We start from the raw sequence: 12,199 nt of genomic DNA on the forward strand, positions 1-12,199 counted from the left end.
CCCAGTTCCGCCTCTCCTGACTCGAGCCCCGCGCGCGCACATCCGGTCCTAGCCACCGCTAACGCTAGAAGTTGCTGTCCCCACCCCCACCCCACCTTACCCCCGACGGCCTCAGGTTTGTGGGGCGTATGCAACTCGGGCGGGGAGGGTGAAGATGGCAAGCCCCCCCCCCACTGCTCCATCCCGCTAGAGGGTGAGGCGGTCTAAGTTCGGGAAGTCGGGACACGGTTATCTCCCCTTCCCCTGGGGAAGTTTGTGGAGTTTTTCAGACAGAGGACTGGGCGCAGAAACTTCCTCCGTCCCCCTCCCCCCCCATGCAGGCGACGCCGAGTGAGGCTGAGGCTGGAGGCGAATCGCCGCAGAGCTGCGTGTCGACGGCGCACTCTGATTGGACAGTGGGGAAGCCTGTCAGCCTGTTGGCCTCGCTGATCCCGCCCCGTAGCGCAGGGCAGCCTTTAACCTTTAGCCCCAGCGGGCGCCAGCCACTCAGATCGCTTCTTGTTGGTATGTGCAGCGGCAGTGGCCGCCGGCGGAGCAGTCTGAGCCCGACGATGAGGCCGGGGACGGGAGCTGAGCGTGGAGGCCTCATGGTGAGTGAAATGGAGAGCCAACCTCCCTCGCGGGGTCCTGGGGACGGGGAGCGGAGATTGTCCGGCTCAAGCCTCTGCTCCGGCTCTTGGGTCTCTGCTGACGGCTTCCTGAGGAGACGGCCCTCGGTAAGGGATCAGTGGGGCAGGGGGAAAGCGGCACAATGAAAAACGGAGTCAGAGAGACAGGAAGCTTTCTCCAAAAGGAGAAGAAGATGAGAGTGTACGAAGGAAGAACTCGAGATGGTGGAATATGTTCCGAGGGGAGAAACGGAGGGTAGAAATGCACAAAGAGAAGGCTGTGGGATTTTGGAAGTTCCCAGTGGGCTTGGCCTAGACGGATGCGCGGTGAAGGTGCTGGTTCCTGGGCGGGGTGAGCTTCTTGGAGCCATAGGCCCGATTTAGCAGGGAGGGAGCAGCCGAGACTTGATTCTTTAAGACTTTAAAAGTGGCAGCCAGAATTTTGTTTTCATTAGTATCAGTGGTGTTCTGATGGGGCGACTGTTGGGAGAATTGGCAGAAGATAATTGCCTGGTTTCAAAACCCGGAACAATGGACACATAGGTAAAGAAAGTAGTTGTCTCTTAAAAGTGCGTTAAAATGGATGAATTAGTTGTTTGGCATTTAGCGTCCGTGAGTGTCAGAACCTCAGTCTTTGAAAATATCTTTTTGACAGAAGGAATTTTATCTGTCTTAAAGGTTATATTAGGAGATACTAACTTAAGAGTGAAATGTCCCTGGGTACCCATTGTGTTTGTGTTTTGTAAGACCAGCCCTTGTCTGGATTAGCTTGGAAAATAAGAAGCGTTATAAAATAACAATAGCTGGCTATGTTTTATATCTGTGTGACATAAGATAGAATCGTTTTCACCATAAGTTTTAAAATTAACATTCATTACATATCCTTCAAACTAGCAAGGCAATTAAATCAATGCTTAAAAGAAAAACTATTATCCAGCTGTCCAGTAATGGCCTTAACTTTTTCCATTATGTTACAGAATTTGCAAGCTCGTTTTAAATACTAGTATAGTGCATTTTGTTTAAAACAAGAAGGTGTAAACTAACCCAGTAATATAATCGAACATTAGCCTAACATGCCACTCCAGGTAACTTACTTTTTGAGTCTTTTAAGAAGCATTTAGTGTTACTTGCTCATTTTAAAATTTTCACTGTTTTTCAGATGGGGCACCCTGGCATGCATTATGCCCCAATGGGAATGCACCCTATGGGTCAGAGAGCGAATATGCCTCCTGTACCTCATGGAATGATGCCGCAAATGATGCCCCCTATGGGAGGGCCACCAATGGGACAAGTAAGAATGTTTTTGTTTTATTTTGCATTTATTTCTTTGTTTCTGCTTCAAGGTTTGTCGGGATTTCAAAACCTAGGTCGGTACTTGTAGCTGTTTAAGGATTTATTTATGCCCAAATCATTTCAAATAAGCCAAATGTTGAATCATGACTGTAACCAAAATTTGAATGTAATAAAAAAGTCCTCTGTTTTAAAAACTTGCTGACTACCTCAACAAAACTAAACATTTTAAAATTATTTAAAATCAGTGTACATCTAAGCTACTTAATTTAATGACTATTTAATTCAATGCCAGTTGAAGCTAATGTTCTAAGAGTAATATTATCTGATGTGGCAATATAACTTATTTTAGTGCACCATGTAAATGCATAGAATCTAAATATAGCAGTTGCTTAGGCCTTTTGCTCAGTGAATTTTATTCCTGAAATATCTTCCTCTGTGTGTGGGGTGGACGGTTGGGGGTAGGCAGTTGCTGCTCTATAATTCTGACTCTTCGTAGAACAGTGCCAAATAGGTAGTTCATTTTCCATGTCATTATTTTTTTTTAATGAGTATTACTTCTGCACTCCTGCTTATGAGCTGTCCCTTCCATCTGTAGCATAAATTGTAAATGGACATTTTGTGGGAGTGATTTGAATCAAAAGGTTTTAATGCTGATTCAGTGGTTTCAGTCAAACTGAGTTTCTAGAGAAGCATCCGAGAAAGGTAACAGGTTCACTACCATAAATTTCGTGTTGGATGTTAAGTTTCATGATAAACAGATCCTTAGTTGGCTGGGTTATTTCAATTTGAATATCTCGATAAGTCATCAAAAATGTAGGCTAACTTATTTTGGAAAGCGAATTTTATGTGATCTTTTGCTAACTAGTACTGTTTACTTTAATAATTGTTTAAGCTTTGATGTTTAAAGTTATTGGTAAAATTGCAGTGGAAAAAGGAGCTTGCTATGTATCTCTCTTTTTTATTTAACCTTAAGAGTAGAAGGGCTTAATGTCAAGTGATTTCCTTCTTTTTTTTATTTGGAATGTTGCCCTTAATTTTGTATAAAACTCTTTATTCAAAGGCACCAGCCCCAAAAGATTCTACCTGCAGGGGTTCTTTAAATAAAAGTCTTTTATTCTGTTGCTCTAGAATAACACAAATTTTAAAACTTCCTAGGTGATGGAGAAACAATTCTGATTCCTCTTCTGTTTCTTTTCATCTCTAAGCAGCAAGGAGCTCTTCTTGTTTTCTTGGTAGAGCTGCTCTAACTAGATAATGAGCTTTAAAAATATTTATTCTTTAAATGCTCTGGTTCTTATTTAAAATTAGTTTCTTTCCACAGAAAGATAAAATAAAACAATTTGCTACTGCCAGATGCTTCTCTCTTTTCTGGGGCCTTCTGTTTCCATTGGGCCAATCAAGGTAAGTTTTGCAAGGGCTTGACCTGCTTACCCTTGCTGTAATGGTGCTATTGCACTACCAAAACCAAGATACCAGCTAGTCATATGTAGTCTAAAAAAAAAAAAAAGATTTTATTTTTTAAAAATACTTTCATGTTCTTATTGGCAATAAACTGGTCACAGTTTGCTTAATGGCCCTTTCTCTTTAGCTGTATCAGTGACCATCTTCCTAGTACGTTTACATGCTGCTTGGTACACATCCATTCAAATACTCTGATTTTTGCCTTATAGTTTTCTTCAATTTTTTTCCTAGGCCAGTATGTGCCATGTGCCTTTAAGTATACGTGATTATTTAGATGTTTAGAATTCATTCTCCCCCTGATGATTCCTGCTAAGATAATGAATGAGTGTTACTAAGAGTGAATGACGCTTTGAAGGTCCCAAGAGAATCTCCATTGTTGTTCTCAGAATTAATTGTTTTCAGAATTAGTTGGTCGTCCTCCCCCCCCACTACCCAATAACAAATATAGGGCCCAAAACTTGGTAAAACTAATTCTTATTTTAGCTTTACAACAGAGCATGGATAATTTGAATTATCAAATAATTCAGAAATCTATTTTAAAGCTCTAAACATTTTCTTAAAAATAAAAGTTGATGATAAATAGCAAAACTGATTCTTTTTTTTCTGCATCATTTTTTCCTGCCACTCAGAAGTACTAATGAGCAGAAGTGGTCAGAAGATAATTGAGAAGAAACAGGATGCCTGTATCATTCACAGTTGTGACAGTTGGTAGGGTTCTGCCATCCAATTTTAAAAAGTTAATTCACAAAAATTATTTAGAGTTTGGTATGAAAGATTATGAAACCTTCATGTATTGACTAGTTTGCATGAAGATCTCATACTGAGACCAGCTTGAAGACTAAAATTGGTGGCAGTCTTACTTGCCAAATGATTGTGGTCTTTGGAATGTTGCCAAATATGATATGAAATTTTAAAACTGGTTGTAAAAATAACATGTAGACTGGGCAGCATAACGGTCTAGGGAAGTCAGGGTTTGTAATGTTTCGAATGCAGCAAGTTATTTAGCTTAAAAAAGTGGTGTGTTCAATTTTTTTTTTTTTTAATTCATGAGACAACCTAGAATGCCCTTTTTACAATTTAGACTGAATCTTTTAGTAGTAATAAATGGAAATTATCGAATTGAATTTAATTATATTTACTTCAAGTTTATCTCAGTTATCCTGTAGGCTAAATTTGCTTTTTTCTTACTCTACATAACTTCATGGGAAAGTCACCCTTCTACTTTTAGAGTTATAGGATCTTATAGCTGGAAGGGACATTAACCATGTTAGCACAGATAAATAATTTTTCCTGTTTGGTGGCAAAACTCAAAAATGTCCTTTAGAGATTTCCATCAAAATATCATTATGTGCGAGGCTGTCTTCTTCCTCCATGTCTAATAGTAAATATGTTTTCAACGTTTTATTTTGTCGTCTTTTCTACACAAAGGACATTCAAGTCCTGCCATCTTTATCACTGATTTTGCCTTTGCCCTAGAGAGTCCTCTTTTTTCTTCCTTTATTGAGTCGTAATTTTCCTGTTTTAATGAGAAGAGTAGAATAAGAGACTTATGGTCCCTTTCACCTCTAACAGCCTATGACTCTTTTGACAAGAAGAGTAGATTAAATGAGATTTTATGGGTTTATGTGGAAATAAAAGAATAAAAAATTATGTTAGTAATGCATCCCTAGTTCTATTTATTCACTACATTTTTGTGGTGGGGGTCTTTGGTCAACAAACATAAATGAATAATTGGTTTTTACAGATGACTTTAATTTTCTCGTTCTTATATTGAGTAGTGCAGGCTCTAACAGATCTTATTTCTCTTCCTGCTGACATCTGAGCCCAAGTCGTCATACTCCCAGGCCTAGGATACTCAACAGTTTTTGAGTTGGTTTTCTTGCTTCAAGGGTGGCCCCTCTGCAGAAAAAAATTGTAGATTTCAGTGTGTTATCTCCTTGCCCGAGAATGTTCACTATTTTGCTGTGCCTATAACATGTTATCTAAATTTTACAGCTTAACTTTCAAAAATCTCTCATAGTACAAGTGTAAGCATGATTCAAAGCTGCATGTCTTCAAATTCCCTAATCTGAACCCAGGCTGGTCCTTTTATACTATTTTAAAGGATTATATTAGTTCACGACTTCAAGCTTATGCTGTTCTTGCCCTCCTGCCCCTAGCTCACAGTCACTGTGAACTTTCCTTTGCTTACCTAAGTTCTACCATTTCAAGTCCTGCTTTATCCAGGAGGTTCTCAGAAATAACTCTCAGTATATACCTCCCCTTCAGATAATTAAAGAAAATTCTAGGTAATCTACCCATAACTCTGACTGTTTCACTTACTTTGGCACTTAGTTATTGATGTGTTTTGTTTTAAAGTTTCTTATTTGCTTTATTTTTCCAACAAGTAATAATAGATTGTAAGCTCTTAGAGGGCCGGAGCTGTGTTCTGTACTTTTAAAGAAGCCTGTAGGTACTGAGCGCAGTTCTTGGCACATCATGGGTGCTCAGTAAAATACTTGTTGAATGAATGAAACAAAGACACAGGTGTTCTTTCTTGCAATATAAGCCAGGAAGTTGGTCATTGTTACATGTGACTATTTCCAGTGGTTACATCTGACTGTACGTTGTTACCACTTAGTGTTTTTAGTGTCTGCCTCTTCACTGTTGCTTTTTCATTTGACAAAAATGGAAGATAAGATAAAATAAAGAATTTTTGTTTGGTAAATAAAATTGGAATACTTTCATTTATAGTCAGCTCTCTGTATTTACAGATTCAGTCAATTGTGGATGGAAGATACTATTTTTAAAAAGTACAGTAATAAAAAATACACATTCTTTAAAATTCAGTATAACAACTATTTGCATAGCATTTACATTGTATTAGGTAATGTAGGTAATTCAGAGATGATTTAAAGTATATGGGAGCACGTACCTAGGTAATATGCAAATATTATGCCATTTTATATATGGGACTTGAGCATCTTCGGATTTAGGTGTAGGAGGAGGGTGTCCAGGAACCATTCTGTCCCACCCCCCAGGATATCAAAGGATGACTGTTTAAATTTATAGGCAAATGTATTTCTGAGTGACATAATTTATGATCAGTCTCTTTAAGAAGTTTTACTACATATTTATACTGTAGGGTATAAGGAAAAATGAGGATGTAGAATATAGGCCTTCCAGAGAAATCTAGTGTATAGGTATCTTAGATGTATTTGAATGATTTGACAAATTTGTTTGTTGCTATTGCTTTTGAATTACCCTTTCAAGTACCTAGAGAATCCACATCATTGAATTGGACATTTGCTAGTGACAAAAGTAGACTTATTTTTGGGTTATCTGCTCATAATTCTTGAATCTGAGTAATTACTGTGTGCATTGCTCAGGCGTGCTTTTTTAAAAATACATTAACTCAGACCTAATGTGTGTAACTTTTAGACTGTGAATGTGGTTAGGTTTTGAAAAGAATTACTAGTGATATTTATAGATGTGTTTATTTTCATTATCTTTAGATAACAGCTGATTTACATATGAACCCATCTATTCAAAGACTAATTGTGGGGAGTATTTGCAAAGATCTAAGACGACATCAGTTTGGCAGAATGATCTGCATTCCACCCTTTGATATTCACAAGGCACAATATTTACTGACATTCTGAGAAGTCTTGCAGAAGCCTTTTAAAACTTTTAAGCTTAAAACTTTTACTCAGTATTTTTCTTATTTGACAGTCTCCCTCCACCCTTTTCCCTGGTTTCCCTATGTCCCTAATGTCTATTTATTTTGCTTTGTCTAGCACATGGCATGGAATTAGCGTTTTTTTGTTTGTTTTTTGAGAAATGCTGAATTCGGGCTATTTATTCATTTAGTCTGCTTTTTAAGAGAAAAAGACAACATCAGTTAAGGTAATATTAATACATATACACACAAATGAAGCAGCTTTGAAGTGCAGTGAATGTATTCATTAAATAGTGGGACCAAAAAGGAGAGGGAACAAATCTCAACAGGTTAACCTTTGATTTTTGATTTGGCTTGTTATAAATATTGATGACACGATGCCCAGTCATGGTGAATTAGTGTTATTAGTAGATAGTGATGATTTGGTACGTATACATGTCCCATAGCCCTGTACTAGGGTTTTTTTTTGTTGTTGTTGTTTGTTTGTTTTTAACCTAGAGAAATAGTTTTATGTTGTGAAGGTTTATAATTATGAATTATTAGATTACTTTCTCATATAGAAATTCTCACTAGTCTTTCCTTCTTGTTTTTCCATACTTTCATTTTTATTTTAGTCAGATGTTTAAGTTGCTTAGGTGTGGTACTGGTGTAAAGATGATGTATTCCCTGCTCTTAAGGAACTTAAGTCATTTCTGCGATGCCATTCTGAACTCTGTTTTTGTCTTCTAACCACTGCTTTGGCTATCAGAATGTTTGGACATTTGGAAATCTAGGGGTCATGAATCTTTTATAAATAATATTTAATATTTAAATATTTTATAAATACAGGTTGAGTATCACTAATCCAGAAACTGGAATTTCTCCCAAATTCAAAACTTTTTTGAGCATTGTCATGGCACTCAAGGAAATGCTCATAGTAGCAATATTTCAGATACTTGGATTAGAGATGCTTAACCAGTAGGTGCAAATGCAAATATCCCACAGTAGGAAAAAAATCAGAAACACTCTGGTCTCAAGCATTTCAGATACGGGATATTCAACCTGTGTTTTGCTTTCTTTTACTGTCTAGCCAAGTAACCACACATTATCTTTTACTTATTTTAAACAGAAGTTAGTTGTAGTTAGCAGTTACTAAAGATGTGGTGTTTTGCATTGGTGGGTTTGAAAGGAAATCTGCTGCTTTCTTACTCATGCACAGAAGTCTGAATCTTCTCCAATCGGAATGATTTCGTTAGTCATGTTTCTTAAAGGACAATAAACACACCGGCAACTGCGGACTGTCTTGAATTGAAATACAGTTTGCTTTATCTTAGTTTTTGTTTTTTTGTTTTTTAAACAAAATTCTTATTTTAGACCTTGATCTTTTTTAAATTAAATTCTCATTACAGTGCATATGGACTGGGTCTTAATCTTCTATTTGGGCTAAGAATTCTTAAGTTACCTTTTGATTGACAAATGAGTTTGAAGTTTGTGCTTGAAAATTCTGATTTGGTCATGTGGTATCAAGAAAGTTCTCTGAAAGATGATTTTTCAGTAATTTCTAAGTCATTATATATATATGACTATATGTTTGTTAAATATAATGGAAAATTACCATCTCTTAAGTTGGAATAAAGTATAAAGATTTAGCTAGGTGTACTACTGTATCTAGCTTGAAGGACTTAGAAAAGGAATATCTTTGTATAGTTATGTTTAAAAGAAGGCTTAGATGACTTTAGAATAAGTTTTAAAGTCATTAATTCTTTATGACTTAAATGAAAACACTACAATATCTTTGTATCTCAGTTCATGTTTAGAACTTTTTAAAAAAATTTATGAAGTTCATTTTCATTTAGCTCTGTTTCTAATAATCAGAAACAGAGTTAAAAAGAGTTATAATTCTGCCATCTTTATACAGAGGGTGCCAAAAAAAAGTATGTGCACTTTAAGAAAGGAAAAAAAACTATTAAAATTGTAATAGTCAATATATACTGATAGCAAAAGATGAATAAAAGTCATGTTTGGCTTCTGCAATTACAAGAGGTGCTCAAAATGGTTATCAGGTCCAGACACTTGTGATTATGGCGAACTACTGCAGTACTTGCTGCTGTGGGAGGCTTCCCAGATCTTCCCCTGTGCACATCACACACAGTGCCATGAGTCTCAGACTTACCACAAAATGCACGCATTTGTTAGTTATCTTGGAGGTTCTCTTGCATACTCACTCCTCCATTGTTGTTGTACTTCCTCAAAGTTCTCAAATTTCAAATACCACTTCAAAATGGTCTTGAACTCCTCAAAGGACAACTGTGCTTCCACCATTTTCTTTGTCCTGCCTGTTGCATGGTGATGCTAGCATTCATCTGATTAATACCATCTTTTGAGCAAGCGTCATACTACACATTGCTACCACAATTCAACTCAACTTCAAAAAGTAATACATAGGTAACATCTCTTAAGATGTGTATACATTTTTTGGCATCTTGGTATAAACTTTTGAGAGTTTCATTTACCCTATTGAATTTGATTCTTCTGACTAAAATGTGACTTGGCTAGATAGATTGGATGTCTGAGTTGTACAGTGACATTCCAGAGCCAGCACTAAACATGATCTTAATTTGGGATTGATCTCTTACTGATGTGTATTGATTCCTGTTGAATATTACGGTTTTACAGTATTTCCTAGATGTCTTACAAGACTTAAAAGAACCAAAGTACTTGAGGGAAAATAAGAAATAGATGAGGGAAGGAGCAACATAAGACATTCTTTCACTATATGAGAGAGAGCAGCGATAATAAAATAGCTATGCTATAATTTATTGAGTACTGTTTTAAGTGCCATATATCCCTTTTGTTTGGAACTAGAGCAGTCCTATTAGGTGGATGTTATTTTTCCCATTGATCAGGAAATTGAGGTCTAGAGAGGCCAAGTAAATTAGCCCAAGATCATACCATTAGTAATAATGACTTCAGAGTGCATTATTTATATAGCAATATAAGATTATGTATTTAATTGAGCTAACCTCCTTAGAACCTGAAAAGGTTGCTATATTTCAGCAATTCTGAATTCTGTAGGTTGAAAGAGTTTAGCACATTTGGGGTACTGGCATTTTTTTCTTTTTATACGATAAGTATCCCTAATTCGGATGGTATTCCCTTATTAAATTAAGGGTTGAGCTTTAATAACCCTAAACCTTACTAAATGTTTGTTTTTGCATTTATTCACTTTTTAAAATTTATTTGTACTTTTATAAAATAATGGAATTTGAGATTGTTGTTTTTAATACTATAAACAACCTCTGTGGGCTGTACGTTATGGAATTTTACTTTAGCACATTTAAAGGGAACCAGGTAAAAAGGAAAGACTCAAACGTAGGTTATCAATTTGCAGCTACAGATCTGCAGCAAGAAGGGTTTTAAAAAATCAACCAGATTTAGGAGTTAGTATTTTTTTCCACATGATTTGCCATAAGACAAAAAATAGGTCAAGTTGTGATTTCTTTCCAGTGGGAAAAACTTGAGGAAATAATTATGAAGGAAAGAAGTTGTAAAGTCTCTATGTGACGTTCTTCACTTTTATTTTCTTTGCATATTGTGGTAAAATTGAATTAATTTAATTTACATCTTATAAAACTTATTTGCTATAGCATCAATACTGCTTTTATTACTACTGTATTTTTTTCATTTTTTAAAGTATATATAGTGTTAAGTGAAATAAAATTTCTGGAATGTTGAGAATGATCAGGTTGTGTGGTACTCCCTAGTTTTATTTTTATTTTTTTTACACTGGTGACTCTTCTGTGGCCATCTTAATAATTGGTTTTTATAACTTATTGTTAAAAAAATTAGAAAATAGAAATATACATAAAAGTTGTTTACATGGTGTGTGTATATGTATATGTTTGGTTGGCCATTTACAAATAAATTATATCAAATATAGTATATCAATTGCATTTTTAAAAGGTGCCGAAGTGTTCATAAGGTTCACATGTTTCGTATTTTAGGAAATATAGTTTGTCATACATGTTTGTCTTCCCTCTGTGTGTGTCTTTCCTCTCACATTCTTTCCCCATCTCAGATCCTAACAACTAAAAAATTCTTAATTATACCATTTTATGTATTTGCCAAAGTAATTTAAGCAGAAATTTGTAAAGCTTAGTAAATGGTTTAGATTTTATAGTAGGCTTCATATTAAGTGGCTATGAATTACTTTGTACCCTAAATAATGATGTGGCTCGTTTAATTTGCTGTGGCATTATTGTAGCAGCTTAGTTAAGAATTTTTATCATTTTGAATCATTTTCATTGAACTTATGATATCTTCAGTGGTGAGGATATTATCTTACAGTCATTCACCACATAGTGACATTTTGGTGAATGACAGGTTCCCTAAGATTGTACTTTATTTTTATCTTTTCTGTGTTTATGTACACAAATATATATCACTGTGTTACAGTTGCCAGTAGTGTTCTGTGCAGAAACATACTGCACAGGCTTTTATAGTCTAGGAACAGCATGCTATGCCGTATAACCTGGGTGTGTAGTGGGCTATACCATATAGGTTTGTGTAAGTACTCTCTATGGTGTTCTCACAGTGACAGAATAGCTTTAATGGTGCATTTCTCAGAACATATTCCTGTGACTAAGCAACATGTGGCTGTATTTCACGTGTTCTGAAGAAAGAAAATAACTTAAATGGGAAGTCTAAAATACTACAGATAAAGCTGGGACACTCCTCTGGTGAAGCAAGAAATATACTCCCATGCAAAAGGGGACAGATAGTAAGAAACTTACATGCCTCAACTTTCGTTATTGGAATGAGGAGGATGGGGAAAATAACTTCTGAGGATTTGTACCACAAGCCAGTTCCCATTAGCAGTGTAATGTTAAAATAAAAAATAATAGATAACTTAGAAAATTTTAATGGTCTCAAATTGGTGATGATGCTATAAGTGACTGGCACAAAAGTCAACACAAATCCTTTGAAAAAAAATCAGCTTCCAAATAGGAATTATAAAAGTCTTCTCTTGGCCGGGCTCGGTGGCTCAGCCTGTAATCCCAGCGCTTTGAGAGGCCTAGGTGAGTGGATTGACTGAGCCCGCGGGTTCGAGACCTGCCTGGGCAACTTGGCGAGACCTCATCTCTACAATAAATCAAAACTTAGCCAGGCGTGGTAGCGCATGCCTGTAGTTCCAGCTACT

General features: G+C 36.3%; 1 protein-coding gene across 1 annotated transcript in view; it reads left to right on the forward strand.

Annotated features, from left to right (window-relative positions):
• Positions 1 to 12,199, forward strand: part of PRPF40A (pre-mRNA processing factor 40 homolog A) — a 53,644-nt gene continuing 41,445 nt past the window's right edge. Inside the window, 2 exon segments of the mRNA XM_021719069.1 lie at positions 1 to 590; positions 1,768 to 1,899. Of these exon segments, the coding sequence (XP_021574744.1) occupies positions 315 to 590; positions 1,768 to 1,899 (408 nt within the window). The 5' untranslated portion in view covers positions 1 to 314.

Source organism: Carlito syrichta, unplaced genomic scaffold, assembly GCF_000164805.1.
Source record: "Carlito syrichta isolate Samal-C Ts95f unplaced genomic scaffold, Tarsius_syrichta-2.0.1 Scaffold314111, whole genome shotgun sequence".
Classification (NCBI taxonomy): domain Eukaryota; kingdom Metazoa; phylum Chordata; class Mammalia; order Primates; family Tarsiidae; genus Carlito; species Carlito syrichta.